The 16,817-nt window shown below is 41.9% G+C and overlaps 1 protein-coding gene across 5 annotated transcripts; it reads right to left on the bottom strand.

Annotated features, from left to right (window-relative positions):
- Window positions 1–588: 588 nt before the first annotated feature.
- Window positions 589–16,411, bottom strand: tmem115 (transmembrane protein 115). 5 transcript variants are annotated; one of them, XR_006379634.1, is made up of 7 exons: window positions 15,062–16,408; window positions 13,201–13,565; window positions 12,657–12,723; window positions 11,600–11,660; window positions 10,645–11,483; window positions 9,464–9,545; window positions 3,583–3,720 (listed from the first exon to the last, which is right to left on the bottom strand). XR_006379634.1 is itself a non-coding variant. In XM_044212166.1 (4 exons), the coding sequence occupies exons 1-4, from the start codon at window positions 15,551–15,553 to the stop codon at window positions 11,921–11,923; spliced, it is 939 nt and encodes a 312-aa protein (XP_044068101.1). In that variant the 5' UTR covers window positions 15,554–16,408; the 3' UTR covers window positions 11,646–11,920. The 5 variants fall into 5 exon arrangements, 2 of the variants coding, with proteins under 2 accessions (XP_044068100.1, XP_044068101.1); XR_006379635.1 differs by lacking the exons at window positions 3,583–3,720; window positions 11,600–11,660 and adding exons at window positions 6,004–9,379; window positions 11,716–11,935; XR_006379633.1 differs by lacking the exon at window positions 3,583–3,720 and adding an exon at window positions 6,004–9,379.
- Window positions 16,412–16,817: the final 406 nt, after the last annotated feature.

Genomic DNA, 16,817 nt, shown 5'->3' with positions numbered 1-16,817 from the left:
TATACACGAGTCAGCACCTCTAGCAAGGCAGAAGTAGTAGACCCAAAACAATCACACACCTGTTAGATTAAGACTTCCTCATTAGCATACAGACATAAGTATAGATGAACAAAAACATTATATTTACAAATGAACAAAAAATATTTATATTTATTTATGTCCAGTATATTTACCAACTTTTATTTATTTAAATATTTTTTTAAGCATATTTATTCTTTTGTCTGTATATATTTTAGCATTTATGTATTTATTATTTTATTTATGCAATTATTTATTTTTCTTTTATTTATTTATTCCTGTATTTATTTATAAATTTATTTATTGATTGATCATTTTTCGGCCTCCGTAGGTATGAGAATTGCACCATAAAAGTGTGATTGCGTGGTTACTATCTGTAATTACTGTATATACAGGTTTGTTTTGACACTTTTCCTCCATGGCTTCTGTGAATACTTTTGATGGTAGAATGCAGTCTGAGATTTCAGATATCTGACTGCAGCTCAACCTTCTCCATTCTGAAGCTGCATTTGACTTAGCTCTAGTCTGAAAGACAAGTCTCTCATTCCTGTGTCAATTAAGTCATGTAAATACCATCACTCATTCATATTTAATTAAAGAATGGCCCCACTCATCCAACATAAACATCTTCTTGCCAAAATGCACAGTGAAATGAGCAGAAGGAACAAGGAAAAAACACAGGACAGAACACAGAATTTCATCACTCTAATATGGCTTATCACTTCCCATACATACCACGTTTACATCAGGTGAAAAGCGACTTTCTCATTGCTTGGACTTCAGAGTTCAAACTCAAACTCTACATATTTAATTTGAATTTGCCGTACTTCATGACATTATAGAAGGCTGGACATCATTTCAGGGTCCCTACACATTTTTTGCTTATTCCACAGCTTTACACATCAAGTCATAAAGCACAATTTCTGCATTTGTCAAAAAGCAAATCTATTGATGTTCTTCCTCAAAATCACACTATAAATGTGTCAGCCAAGTTCAAGTCCAGACATTGAGACTGAGCCGGTGGGCTGAAGGTTTCCACGGAACCTCTCAGAGACAACACCCAGCTGATCAGGAATCAGACTTACATAATTCTGCATTTTTACCTTTCTTTCCATTTGACAAATTCCACCATTTCCCACATATGAATACACTTTTACATATAATTAGTGGGGTATTAAATAAGGTTGTTGATAAATATTAATATACTTTGCTGGGTGCTCAGACTTGGAACATATCCAATCCCCAAATTAAACTGAAAAATCACATCAAATATCAGATCATTAAATATGAAAAGAACATAACTACTTTATATTTTAATAAAACATGTAACAACATATTTCTGTACTTAATTCAAACATTTTGTTTAGTTTCCAGATTTCAAATTCTTCATTTGCAATGCTTCTGAAGGAAACTGCTGAAATAATGAGTAAAATCAAAACCAAATGGCAGTGACCATCAACCATCTTTTTTAATTTTAAAGATGGTGTGTGAAATACAAGCATTGGCTACCTACAAAGACGCAACAGCTGTCAGACCAAGAATAATCTGCAACTTAATCTACTGGGTCTGTTTTCCCAGAAAGACTTTCACAGATTGAAGTGACTTCTGAGGGGTGAGGGATGAAGTTCACAAGTTTAAAAATAATTTATCAGATTGTCATCACTGTGATCGCAACATCTGTAATAATTTACTGGTTGCAACTGAAGGACAGGTGGGAACTTGAGAATTCAATGATTTGATCATTACCATAATAGACTGCGACATCTACAGTGATGACTTTCTACAAAAGGAATACATCACTGACCTTTTGGTCTGCATAGAGTTTATGAAGCATCTTATATTAAACAATTTATCTGCCCATCAAGCTCCCTAGAAAATTACTCACCATTGGCCCCTGCTTGGCACTCCGATTTTAGAAAGTGTAAGGGATGTGACTGGGAAACCCTGGCCAGGCTGACCACTTATCAGTGCAGGTGTCCTCTGTCTATCCCCATGAGTCAGCGTCTGAGATACAACAAATCAGCGTTTGAAACCGCACAGATACAAACTCTGAATCTGCAACTCATGAATCATTGTCATTCTATATCCTAAAAATACCTGCACAACCTGTGCATACCCAACAAGCCTATTCTCTACCTTTCTCCTGCAATTGTAATGGTGCCAAATGACAAATACAACCATGACAAACAGTGCCCACTTCTCTCTCTCATATGCACCCAGATAGTTGAATAGCTATTGCTGATTCTTGTATCATTTCAGATCCCACAAGGCGAAAGTGTAAAGGGGTACAGGACAATGCTCCAGGAGTAGGCTTGAAATTAACCTTAAAAATATAATCAACTCATAACTCGTAAAACAAGAATCATCATAATCATCATCCATAGATCTGTGTGAGTGTAACGCCATTAACATCTCTTGTTAGTGCACAGAAACAAGTTTTTGTTTTTTTGATTTCGTTTAGTGATGAACAGACTCAAAAGGAAAAAAAATACAGAATTGTGCTCCATTTAATGACAAATGATAAAAAAAAAAATGGGTACACGGCCCATTTCCCTGCTTGTTATACCAGAGAGACACCAAGCGGCAAATGAACCTGGTCCGGAAAACTCTTTTCACCTGGCACCTCTTCAAATCTTGACGTTTTGTATCATTGTTCAGTAGCAGGGCGGACCTGCAGCAGCTTCTTTCTTCTGGTCCAGCAGTTGGTGCAGTAAGTGCTTTTCATACTTCCTCTGTTACACACCTGGTTACATATTTAGAACCAGTGAACCAAAAGCTCTTGCACTTGCAGCCATTTTCAGTGTTTATCAAACCGGTGCGTGTAGTAGGCCTTTCATCAAGAATCAAGAATTGGCCATGAGTCTCTGTCATTGATGGCTTTCTCGTGGCAGGCAATCAGAGAACAACTATGGCTGCCCTGAAAAAGACTTACAAAAAGAATATTGTACACCCATTTTGTTATTTATTTAGAAAGCAAGAGAAAGAGACACATGAAGCAGTGGACAGAGCTCTGCAAGTTGGGATTAAGTCCAGACAAGACAGAATTTCTGGTTGACATTCGGTCGTATGCAGGAAGGAAGAGAAGTATTAAGTGTCCAGTTTGCCCAACTATACTGAGCATTTACAACCAACATGTCTGAACTGAAAGCACTGTACAGTTGCCACTCCTATGGGCTTCACGATGACATCGACAGAGTGTTTATGAGCGCACGGTCATGGGTATGAACTGGTCAAAGATGTTGTGTGTGTTGGTGTGTGTGATATCGAGTGTGTGCCTAATCACTGTCACTGAATATATTCGTATACTAGTCAGGGACGCTGAATACACTAGTATACCTGCCAGTGACACCGAACAGAGCGTGCGTATCTGTAAAAGTGTGTTCTTTTTGTTACGATCTAGAAGGTGCATCTTCAAAGCTGATAATGCTAGACTCTGGGTGTTGCGCTCCGCCTGTGGATGGTGCTCCGCCGCTCTGTGACATTGAGGATGAGGAGGTGGAGGAGAGTGAGGTGCCAGCAGGTCCCCCTGCTGGTCTCGGCGAGGAGGAGGAGGAGGAGGGGTCATGCCCACCTGGGAGGAGCGACTGTGTGTTGGTTCTGACCTCGTCCTCGTCATCGTCTTCCTCGTCGTCCATGCTGGGCCAGGCAGAGTGGTCCTCCACGCGCTTTAGACGCTCGTTCAGAGCCTTGAGGGCCAGTTGTCTGGAAGGAAAAGAGAAAGTAAGATGTTCTTTATTAATTCCAGAGGGAAGCACAACTGTGCTACAAGGGAGGTCTGCTTTTGATTTTTTTTAGTGCTCCCATGTAGATGTAATCTAATAATAATAATTAATAATGTAATCCATAGCATCACTGTGCTTGAATACATGTATGAAGAAAGTCCCAAAAAGCGAGCCATGTGGGGAAAAAAAAAAGACAAGAACTTTGCTGTCAAAATCAAGACACAACTAAGGTGAGTAATCCCTCATCTGTTATACAAACATAAAGTCCCTATACATGCACAGCATAGGGTAAGCAAAAGTGCAGTGCCACTGGAGCAGTTTTGGGGGTTCAGTGCCTTAGTCAGACCAGATGATGGGCATGATAGACAATGAAAAAAAACGTTACACTTCCTCTCAAATTCCTCTCCCCTCTCTCTGTGGCATGAGAGCTGTAACTTGCTGACAATGACAATGTTTACATGGACTGTGATAGTCTAATCTACTGACATAATATCTACTGACCTTTTTGTAACTGAGGTGAGTAAGCCATTTCCATGGGTTTCTTTTAGAAACTACAAGAAACAGCTTATATACGTTGTGGAACACAACCCTATCAATGACTGAAAAAGACACCCCTTTACACAAAATTACATAATCAGTTTCCTTCAAGTATTTAACCTCAAATTCAATCTTTTGTCATGTATCATGTTAAATCCTTGTAAAACAAAGTTATCGGAGATACAGATGGTGAGACATGTTATTAATCGGTTGGATTACCATATCTGTTGCTAAATGCCATATAAAAAAGTTCAAATAAGGTGTGCATGTTTCAAATGCTCTGTAATACTAAATAATAATAGTACTTTATAATAGTATTGCAAATCCTACTTCTCCACATTCTGATCTGATTACACTTACTCCAACTATGTCCTTTATCAACTTAGAGTAAACCCCTCTCTCTCTCTCTCAAAACCTAACACGGCAGCGGCGGATGGCTGCCCACCATTGAGTCTGGTTCTGTCCAAGGTTTCTGCCCTCTTTAAGGAAGTTGTTCCTTGCCACTGTCGCCAAATGATTGCTCATGGTGGGATTTGTTGGGTCTCTGTAATTAATATTATAAAGAGTACGGTCTAGACCTGCTCTATAGGAAAAGTGCAATGAGATAACTTCTGTTATTAATTGGCGCTATATAAATAAAATTGAATTGACTGGATATTTGAGCATTGTAGGTTGCGTAAACAGCCAATACTCCTGTGGTTGTGGCTTAATCCTCAAAGAGAAAAACAAAAGCAAGAGAAATTCTGATTCCCTGCCTTGTAGGGCTGCTCAATTATGACATAAATCATACTTACAATTATTTTGGTCAATATTGAGCTCACGATTATTTAATATGATTACTTATTGATTTTGGAAACATGGATTTATTGTCTTTTAAACAGTGGATTTCCTTTAACTTTAAAAATAAAAACTGAATCGTCAAGGAGGCATTTCTTTTCTGTTCCTTTATTGTTTGGTCATTGACCACTTTGTGATTGAACTTCAGATGATTTAACAAATTGGTCTTATTGCCTTGTGGTGCAGACACCCTCTGTGTAACAAAGCACAGTACTTGCTGTTGTTCCTGGTCGGACACCTTGAAACCAAAGTGTTTCCAAACAGCTGAATTGGTTTTACCTTTCTTGTTGCCCTAAGTGATTAAGTGCCCTACATAATAAGAACGGACTGGTAAATGGGTGAATTCATAATGAAGGTATCCAACTAGTTAGTTGGTAGTAAGAAAGTGTCTTTTAATAATGGCAATCAAGAAACGCACAATTCATCAAATAAATTATGTCTTTATGGAACTAAACTTGTCATTTGTTGATTTAATCTCCCCATTTATCCTGGAGAAGTACCAATTACTTTTTAAATCATCACAATAATGTTAATTTCCCATTCAGCAGACAGACCTCTAAATCACCAGTTAATCAAAATCAAGCATTTAAAGAGGACTTAGCTTCATTCACATGGAAGCCGTATTTAATGTGCGTACTTGAAGAAGGAAACACTACCTAGAAGATGAGTAGTGATGCAGACTAAAACATAATGAAGCTCAACCAGTTACTGGATAAAAAATGTAATGATACTTGTTTGCTGTCACAACATTTCAACAGGGAAGCTTCAAGTTCCTGAACATGTGCAGCAGTGTCTGTGTCCAGTAAACCTACCCTGGATGGAAGTTGGAAAAAAATAAATAAGTTTCCATTTATACTTCTAAAACTCAGGATTACTTTTTCTCAGGAAGTTTTTTTTTTTTTTTTTTTTACTTTATTCGACAATCAGTGTAGATACACAGAAAACATAGGGAGAGAAAGGGGTATGAGATGCAACAAAGGTCCCCCAAACCTCAAACCTACGACGCTGTGGTTATGTGGTATGCAACTTAATCATTAGGCTACCGGGATGCCCAAACCTTTTTTCCCCACACACTAAACACTGAGATATCAAAAAAGAAAAGTAAAATTACCCTATGACAATTACAGAAGCACAGGTGTGGGTGTGTGTGTGTGTGTGTGTGTGTGTGTGTGTGAGTGAGAGAGAGAGCAGTGACATCTATCTGTAATTGAATTTGTATGACAGCTTGGAAGTGTGTCTGCTATACAGTGGACCAGGAGGAAAAATAACCTCTGACAGCTTGAGAGTAGGTGTTAGTGAGTGTGTGCATAAACGTTTGTGTGTTGTAGAGCTAAGAACTGTTTGAAGAGTATGACTGAAAAAAAGCACAGAGGCTCAGCAAACCTTCCCTGAGTAAATAAAAATTGTAGTTACCTGGATGTAAGTCCAGTTCTATGAGTATGTGCTCCGCCCTCTAACGGGCTTCGTTTGTGGTTTACCCTCACGAGGTTCTGCTTCGGCACTGGAGACAGAATTCTTGCATCCTCCCCCTATAAAGCCCCAGTGCATGATATTGCTCGTCTCCCACTTAAGCTCAGCAACAACAACTAGGACCAGCTGGGCTTGTGGTTAGAGGGCTACGAATGTGTTCACATAACTGAAGTTACATCCAGGTAACGATGATCTATTATCTATTTCGTATGTGCTCCACCCTCTATCAGGCTTCGCTATTGATTAAAACCTAAGGCGAAGGCCATATGGATGAGATGTACTCCCAGTTGGGCCCAAACCAGCACTAGTTCAAACTCTGCCAAAAGCCAAAAATGACAGTTGTCCCATGGCCGAGCACAGCCCACCTGAGGTTCTCGGCCGGACTGCAATAACACCAGCAAAGCTGGATGCTATCAAAAAACACCTCAGTCTGCTCCAGACAAGGTCCCCCGAGACAGTGGACCAAGCACTGTATGAGACACAGAACCAGCAGTCATGGCCCTGAGACATGTCCTGCAAAGGTCGAAGTGGCAGACCAGGAGGCGGCCAGACAGATGTCTTCCACTGAGACACCCCTGAAAAGCACCAATGAGGATGCAATGCCCCTAGTGGAGTGTTCCCTCAGGCCCACCGGAGGAGTGCAATACATCGCCTCATAACTCCTGCAGATTGCATCACAGATTCAGTGAGTGAACCACTGCACAAACAGAAGGGCCCCTTGAGCCGGACCGCTGTGGCAGACGAACAGCCAGTCGGACTTCCTGAAAGCCACCGTGCGCTCCACATAACAGCAGAGTATGCACACAGGACACAAAGTGTGCAGGCGCTCCTCCTCCCCGTCAGCGTGAGGAGGGGGGAAGAAAGTCCTCAGGCAAATAACCCTAAACCAGGGACTAAGGTCCAGGATCAGATGCGAGAAGACGGCGCCCCCTGCCTGACACAGATCTGTGGCCAGTATTGCCATTTCTAGTTGAACCAGGTCTGAGAACCACCTGGCACCCAGACAGATGCTGTGTCCGAACTCTGTGGAGCAGCTGCATCATCAGGTGCGAGGGCGGGAAGGCATAGAGCAGGCTGGGAGGTCAAACCTGGTGGGCTAACGCATCCAGGAGCGTTCAGATGAGCGTGGCCAGTTTCTCCTCCAAGGTCGCCCTTTCAGCGGGGATGGTGAGAGGTGTCTGAATTATGCCGCTGAAAGGAGGGGGCTTGCGGCAGAATTGCAATGCGTAGCCCCTTCGCAGTGCCCTGTCTAGCCAAGTGGAAAGGAAGCCACCGAGCCGCACACACCGAGTAACAATCCGTGAGAGGCAGGGCGATGGGAGGTAGAGCTAGAACTGACCCTCCCGTCGTGGGAGGGAGCACATGGGGGGGCCCTGGCAGAAAGCACAGGGAAGTGGCTAAAGCTAACAATGACAACGCCACATCCCTTGCTTCGTCCCTCGGCGAGCCGGCCATGGGGAACGACGGGGTGAATTTCCTTTTGGGGCTAGGAGAGGCACCCACTACTTGCTTACTCTACTGTGCACACTCAGTGAAGAAAAAACACTGACCAGCTGGGTCTTTCGTCACCATTTTCCTTTGGAGCCGCAAGGCTGGTCGGGATAGCATGTACTCGGCTCCAACCTTTGACACCACAAGCAGACATGGAAGTGGCTGAGCCAAATGGCGGTGATTTCCGCTAGCTCGCGTACCCCCTGCTCGGACCGCGCGCATTGAGGAATGGCAGCAAGCAGCTAGCTAATGAGATGCTCATTCACTGTAAATGCAGAGCACGAGGGTTTCCCACCCGATGAGGAAGCGCTCACTCTAGTGGGCTGCGGGCTAGTTTGGCTGGAACACAACCTGGCTGCTGTAGTGTTGTGGTTGCCATTTTGTGTCTTGGCTGGAATTGCCCGCACACGCCTCTCACCTCTGACGTCACAAGCTAACACAAAGGTGGCTGAGCCAAAATGGCGGTGGCTAGCAGTGAGCCGCACTAACAATAGCATCACTGTGCAGCAGTGCTGACAGAGCTAAAAGAGCTCAAGGCTCAACATAAATTACCCTAACCGAGCCAGCTGGCGAGGGGAACAGTGACTGAACAGTAACTGTGACTGTCCTCAAGATGGCTGAGTAAAAAAGGGAGACGAGCAATGCATGCACTGGGGCTTTACAGGGTGAGGGTGCTATCGGTGAGTCCAAAAAGTCTGTCTCAGGTCCAGAGGCTGAGCCTTGTGAGGGTAACCCAAACGTAACCGTTTCCTTTTTAGCAAACATACTATTAAAATTTCCCTTTAGCTACTAATGTGTGTAGCACCACCTGCTAGATGTTTTGTTAAACTCTCTTCTCATTTCAATCCCTTGCAAAATACCTGCTGATGCATTAAACTTTACCTTTTACTGTAACAATTACCTATAATACACACTTAGTGCAGAGTAAGATTTATACTATAACTATAAACATAAATGTTCAAGCAATAATTGGTAATTTTTGGAATCAAAAGACAGATGACTAGAGAAAATAATTGAAAGGTCATGAAAATATTTAATAGATAACACACATTTTGTTAAATAAGACAAGACGAAAAATGAAAACATAAATAAATAAATAAAATCAAACATCTAGACACCAATAACACCAAAAATAATTGTCTCCTATAAAAGCTCCTCCTTTCAGCCCACACAAATTGTGTGAAACTATTTGCGGCAGTGGACCCACTACACCAATCACTCTGAACTTTCCGAAGGGTCAGGTTTCCTGCACCGGCCACACCACTAAACTGTTGGCTCCTGTCCTCTCTTTCCAGCGGTGTGACCTACTCACAGATAAAATATATGTAAGAAAATATCCTGATTATGATGGGTTTGCATGCAGAGACTGTTAACATTAAGTACATTACCGGTGGATGTCATGGGTCCAGCAGACGAGGAGGAGTTGGACAATAAAGAAGTGCTGGAGGCGCTCTGCTGCGGGTGGGGAGGCTGTATAAATAAGAGACAAAGCTTAGACATTACTCATTATGATGGCTAATGTCACCATGTTAAAATGTTTGTTTTCAGAATCAGAATCTTTTTCAAATCAATATATTGCCAAGTAAGTTTTCACATACAAGGAATGTCAAACATTGTCAGACAAAATGAGAAAGTAAAAAGCAAGGAAAGCAAAGAAAGTATTGCAAAGTCTATAAACATTTAGAAAATTTACAATAAATAAACTAAGTAAAATATGTAAAGAATATGTAAAATGTATTGTTTTTTAAATTAAAGAGCACACAGTTTATGCAGGATTATGTAAATGTTCAGAGTATGAAGTATATAGAATATGTGCAATTTGCAGAGATAATGATGCAAATTTAATGTAATGTAATGCATTGAATCAGATGTGGAGATTTAACATTAATGTAACATGTAATGTAGTGTTATTCACAGATAACATAAAAGCATCTACACTTGCATTTACATATCTTGTCAGCTAAATAATGCTCCAAAGGTAGGCTAAATTTTGGCGAGGGAAAAGGGGTCCCTTTGAACTCTCTCTCTCTCTCTCTCTCTCTCTCTCTCTCTCTCTCTCCATATTTGCATGGACTATTGTGGACCTTGTGGAAATTTAACTGGCACTTGAACATGGAACACATTTATTGTTGTTAATTATCATTTATATTAGTGCATAGTAGAAAGTATACTTCTAAGCTGATATCTAATTTTAATGGCCTTGATGGGTTTGAAATTCAACTGGCACATAGGCCTGGGTTTTATTTCTGCTAGTGCATATAAGAAATATGCCTTTCAAGCTGACAGTCAATGGCCTGGATGGTTTTATGTAAAATCTGTAGTTCACAGGAGAGAATCTGTGTTCAAAGTTAAAAAGATGCTATTAAACAATAGTATTTGAATTGAAATATACTTCTGTGGTGTTGACTCTACACTAATTCCGTGATTTTACATTTTAATATCCATTTTTACAAGCTTTAATATTAAGAAAAACAGCGATTAATCACAATTAATCGGAGCAAATTGTGCTGACAGCCCTAATTAATACAAGTGTAAAATTTAAAAAAATTGTAAAATTTCACTTGCTGACCAGGAGATGGGGAAAGATGGCAATTTTCCTGAGCAGGCAGGCTCACTGGGATGGTGTGCTGCTGGGGGCAGGCAGCCGGTGACTGTGGGAGGCACAAGAGGGGCACAGAGCAGGCTGAGGGACAGGCAATGAATGGCTGGAGCTGGTGGCAGGAGCAGCCCCTAGGGGCACTCTTCTTCTGCGGCCGGGGCGGGAGCCAGCAGGCAGAGTAGAAAGGTGGCTGCCGGGCTGGTGTTCTCAGCCCGCTCTCTCTCTCTGTCTCTTCTGGGCAGAGCTTGGGCTACAACCTGAGATTTTATTAGTGAAAAGCTGTAAATGGCAGAGTAACCTGGTCTTGGTGGCATTCCTCCTGCCCTTGCCAGTGTTGCAGGCGTAGTTGATCTCGGCCAGGAGATGTTACCAGGGGATGGGTGAGGTAGGGACTGGGAGGTGGAGGGGCAGGTGGATTCTGGAGATTGGGGATAAGACCAGAGAAATCTGCCTTCAAGGGTCCGAAGACACTCACATCCAGAGGCTGCAGGATGTGGGACATGTGTGGTAACAGGCACATGATGATAATGACCTGTCTCCTAGCTGAGTCCATCTGAAACCCTGTCTCATTGCAGTTGTAGATCTGACGGGGCTTCTCCCTCAACTCGTGCTCCTCCAGGGTGGCAGTGAGAAGCCTGAAGTACTCTTCAATAGTCCCCCTCTTGATGCCATCCCACGGTCTGGGGTCCGAGCAGTAAGGCAATGACAGTGCCACTACCTAAAGTTTATCCAAGCACAGTCATAGGTGTGTCTGGGTGGCTGAGGTTGTAAATGTTCTCATCTTCCTCTCCCATTTCCTCAAATGGCATCTGAAAATGCATATCAGATTAGGTCAGAAGTGTATATCTGTCAAAAGTATATATCTATACATTACCATACATAGATATACAGTATTTACCACATGCATAGACACAAATATATTTACCTTAAATTAAAGCAGCATTACAGTTTTTATATCCACCTTTTTTTTCCCCATTTTGATGTGCCTGTAAAGGAAATAAAAACATCTCTCTTACACTCTCACACACACACACATCTTACCTACATTCCGTACTTTAACTCTCTTGTCTTCTTTCTCCTTCCTGTCTCTTTTCTTCTGGTCTCCCATTCTTGTCTTCTTTCTCCTTCCTGTCTCTTTTCTTCTGGTCTCCCATTCTGACTCGTCCTCTGTCTCCTTCTTCCTGTCTCTCTTCTCTCTGTCTCCTTTCTAGTCTCTCCTTCTGTCTCCTTTTCTCTGAATTACTTTCTATCTCTGTTCGATCTTTTCAGCCAGGAACATAAACCACACAAAGGCAACGTTGAGTGACAAAAGCATTACATTTTGGTTAACCTTATACATAACCTAGCATACTATAATGGTTGGAGGTTAATCTATATGACCAAAATTTCCCATCATAATAGCCTACTGGCCTTCAACACATGTTCACAGACACTCTCTCACACACACACACCAAAATTATTTTCATCCTTTATTAAATAATGGTGCATGAATATATTTTATTTGGCCTAGCTTATAAACAACAAGAAAATATATTTGAATAGCTGATTAAATTTGTTTTTTTTTATTCGATTTGATTTTTCTTTATGTGTACTGTCATGTTTCAGGGAAAAGAACCTGCTGCATTTTATGTGCTTCTTTGTTCGTCTTTCCCGCGGCTGTAACTTTTTCCTCATACATCCAACATTTCTGCCTCCCTCCAACTCAACTACAGATTATGTCACACAAGATCCTATATTTTCATTGGCTAGACAAAGCAGTGTAAAGCTAGCTACGATATGCACTCATATGAGTGCATAGTTTAAGCAGCACTGTGAAAATACAGATACTTTTAAGTGGGGAGGAGCGTCGCCCAAGCGCGATATAAGCATTCTTTGTCTCATCAAAGTCACTTTTGCATAGTAATTAAACATTTAAATGTTTATGTATACATATGAAACTTGACATGTAGACTCTTAAACATGTATAAATTACTTCTACTTACACTTTGATGGCAATCGTCAAGCGGAAACCCCGTGAAAAGACCAGAAAGTGCATCAGGCTGGACGTGTCTGAAATCTAGAGTATTCAGTATTTCTTCTGAATATTCTTGTTAGGTTGAAAAAGCCTCTGAAACAGCATTTAGACCATTAGGGCAGAGCAAAACTCTGATGACTACTCTTTCAATGGAACCACAATAATAAAATACTTATAAGAACTTTTGAACCATTTAAAGCCAGTGTGACCAACCCCATGTGTTTAATGGCACAGATACTCTGGGTCATATTGTTGCCATAGAGTGAGCAATGAATTTACAAATGACATCGAACCATTTAATGAAAAATTAAATGTAAAAGACAAAACAACATTTTACCAGATGCTTTTCTGCAACATGTCACGGAGGAACCTCCATCACACTCTAATTGTCCAGTATCAGATATATTATGACAAGGCACACCAATATATCAGACCAGCCTTTGCATGAGATCAGTATATAAGAATGTATGCAAATGTAAATGTTAAACTCATTCTTCTTTGCTCTGACTCACCTCCTCCTCTCTGCGTCTTGTGGGTCCGTGCCTGGCAGGCTGATAGTGATGGAAGAGGGTGCCCCCACGTCATATCTCTTCACCATCTTTCTGCACAATTTCATCTTCACCAGGGCGGAGTGGACCAGCCCCGCCAGCAGCCCCACGGCCGGCTGCAGCGCCTCTGGGAAGAAACTAGCAAATGCAAAGTGGTCCGACATGTCCCCGCGGCCCCGGCTGTGCCTCTGGTAAAAGCGCAAGTAGACCCAGCCGGACAGGGCACCGTAGCTGTATGCAGCCAGGGAGGCAGAGCTGTTGAACAGCCCAGACAGGCGCAGTAAGGCCAGGAGGAGGAGGACCAAAGCCGGTGCTGCTTTGAGTCTCACCTGAGATGGGAAGGGGAGACAGATATGAGTTCTTGTGAACAAAAAAAATCATCAGGCAAAGGGACAGCTACCATATTGTCTACAGACCACCATGGCTGCCAGTTCCCACAATTCACTCAAGATAGCTAGATTCAGGAATTTGAACCTCGAACAATAGCTGGTTACATGCCAGGCTGGCAGGCGGGAGCCAAAATGTACCAGTATTGACGGAGTACAATTCCTAACCTGCTCAACTGAGATGAGGGAGATTAGAGTGAAGTAACCCAATTTTATACAAACTCATAACAAGCACAAAAAGAAGAAATAATGGTAGCTAAAGCAGAGTGGACTGGTAGTTTAAGAGACACATTAGGAATGTGTAGCTAATGTGTGCTTCAGCAAAAAACTAAACCCTTATCTGGACACTCAGTATAAACTGCTCTCCAGAAGAGCATCAGATTTAATCTTAAAATGTAAATTAACAGATCACACTGTAGTCCAAATTTGAGAAGAGTATCACATGCCTAAACCAGAGAACACAGGCCAAGAAGAGCAAACACTTAACAGCTCAACCACTGGCCTGTAAAACACTGGCTTATATACAGGGTGTCTACATGTACCAGCAAGTTAAATGTAAGAGTTTTTAATGCCACCGTTTAATTAAATTTAAGGCCAATTTTGCAATAAAAATAAACATCAAATATGAAAATATAGAGTAAAGACATATATTGTCAGTTCATAATTATAAGTAAGGCAAAATAATACAAATGAATTAATAATACAAAAAATAACAATAAAGCCTGCAATAGACATACATTTGTTTGCTGTTGTTCTCCTGCATGTTGATTGAACTCATAACTGGTTGTTTTCATGCAAAACCATAAACTACAGCCTCAAAGGTGACTGGAAACAACACCTCTGAATGTCAAAAGAAAAAATCATCACCACATGTGGATTCCAGCACTGATATAGTATTGCATTGTAAGATGTTTTTGGTATTTTGTGAAATCTTTGGGTATCCGTGGGTATACTTCTGTCAAACACAATGATGGTGGTGTGTAAATTTGAGTATTTCATTCTATACCATGTTATTAACCTATTTTTTCAAAGCTACACTTTAAAACTCACTATGTAACATGTAGTGTGTACCTCAAGGCAAAGTATCTGGCACTTTGTGTTACATTGGGAAATCTTCTTGTCCCTACTCAATGTGTATCCATTGTGAAATTATATGTTGATTTAAACTAAAACAAGCAAAGTACATTTTATTCTGTTTTGTGAATATGGCTGGGGGCATCCTTGATGTGTGCTGGCCAGTCTGACACAGGCTTTTTTATGTACACTTCTCAAGGACTAGTGGTTAGGTTTCCAGTGCTGTTTAGATTCTTGTTGGGCTACATTCTCAACTGTGCTGTCCCAGTCCTCACTGGTCTGGTATTATTTACAGGCTCAATAGATAAATTGCCAATAAGCATCAATGCAGAGCAGAAATTACTTTTGTTATTTCTTAGCCTCACCTGTGGCACTCTGAGCACTGTAGTATCCCCCATAGTCTGCTTCAGCGCCACCAGGACACCTCCCAGGAACCCGGCTGCTCCGTGGACACGCACAGCAAACAAGAAGTCCAAGTCAAAAGTGCCAACATAGGTGAGGAAGTAGCAGAAGCCTGCCAAGAGGCCTGCAGAGACATTGACCACTGCGAAAAAGATCAGGAGCTCCAGAGCGCCCCACAGAGGTTCCAGCAGGCGCCCGCAGGCCATAACTGTCCCCACATTGGCCGCCACACCCCAGACATGCAGCTCTACCACCCCATGGGTCACCAGTGTCCACACCCAGAAGTTGGGTGGAAAGAGGTAGCCCGGGGTCACCCCCAGTGCATATGGAGTGTCAACGGCCCATGACAACAGATAGAGGAGAACCACCACTGCACTTACAGTTTTTACTACCACACTGGTGCTGGCAAGGGCAGCCAGGAAGTGCTGTCGTGCCACTGGAAGGTAACGATTCATTGTGGTCTGTTTTGAAGACGATCCTTTTTGAGCAAATTAGCTCAAGAGAGCGAAACAGCAGGTCAGTTGTTTCTGGTTCAGCAGATGTTGGATGCTGGTGTGAGATTAATAATGCCAAGCAGAACTGGTGACACCTGTATGTCCTGACAGCATCAAAATCCACACTTCTCTGTGAGCCTTCATCCAGGATAATGTCTTTCAGACCTTCTGATCAAGCTGCCTAGCTGGCGACTTTCAGTCGGCGTAGACAAAGTAGAACAAGCTTAAAATCACCAGCAGCTAGCAGGCAAGTGGTACGAGCCAAATATGCAAATCCTAACTGACACAAATATACCTAAGTGCCAACTTCTTCAGAGGATCTCGTTTGAGTTAGCTTGTAAACACAGGAGAGCTAATGTTAGCTAACGTTAGCTGTCAAACTGAAAGAGTCTTGACTTAATGTTACGCTGATTTATAACCGCCACGAAGGAGCAGGAGAGGTTACGTCTTCGTTTAACTACAAAATAGGGCCACTAGCTTCCGTAAAACCTGATCGTTCTAACTAGCCCACGGAGCTTCCGTCCTGGTCCTCTGCGCGTTCTCGGCCCGGTATCTACCGGGCGAGCCCGAGGATTTCCCGTAGCAAGGTACAGGCCCTCAAAACAATGTTAGAGACGCTTCTGAACCACCGTCAATTCGTGTATACTTAGCAGGTTTTTCATACTACCTAAGCTTCATTCGTTTATGTTATTGTTCGTCCCTCTTTTGAAACCAGGTCGCCGGAGTAAATTATATTATCTTGGCAGGTACTCCTCCTAGTAACAACATTAAGCTACTGACCTGCTCTGTCTGCGACCGTCATCAACAATCGGTGAAAGAACGTCAGGTCACGTAACTTTTTAACACCAGAGCACGCTGGGAAATCGAGTTCTCAACAAATATCGTCTCTACAAACACTAATACCAGAGATGGTTTGGAAGGGTTAGGGGTTATAGAGTAACTTTGTTAATACCCCAGCCCTCACGTTGACAACAAAATGTAAGTTTAGCTGGTTTCAAAATTAGTTGGTAGATGGCTTCGTTAGTATTTAGACCTTATAGGTGAGCCTTCTGGCTGCCTGTTGTGGAAAGCTGATAAATACATGTACTCAAGTATTATACTTGAGTATAATTTTGAGGTTTATACTTCATCTGAGTATTTTAATTTTCTGGTACTTGTACCTTTCACTGCATTACATTTCTTTGACAGCAGTAGTAATGAATTGCTTTGCTTTTTACATATGTTG

The sequence above is a fragment of the Siniperca chuatsi genome, linkage group LG10 (assembly GCF_020085105.1).
Source record: "Siniperca chuatsi isolate FFG_IHB_CAS linkage group LG10, ASM2008510v1, whole genome shotgun sequence".
Classification (NCBI taxonomy): domain Eukaryota; kingdom Metazoa; phylum Chordata; class Actinopteri; order Centrarchiformes; family Sinipercidae; genus Siniperca; species Siniperca chuatsi.
Note: the sequence above shows the minus strand (reverse complement) of the source record. Positions and strands in the feature narration are given on the sequence as shown.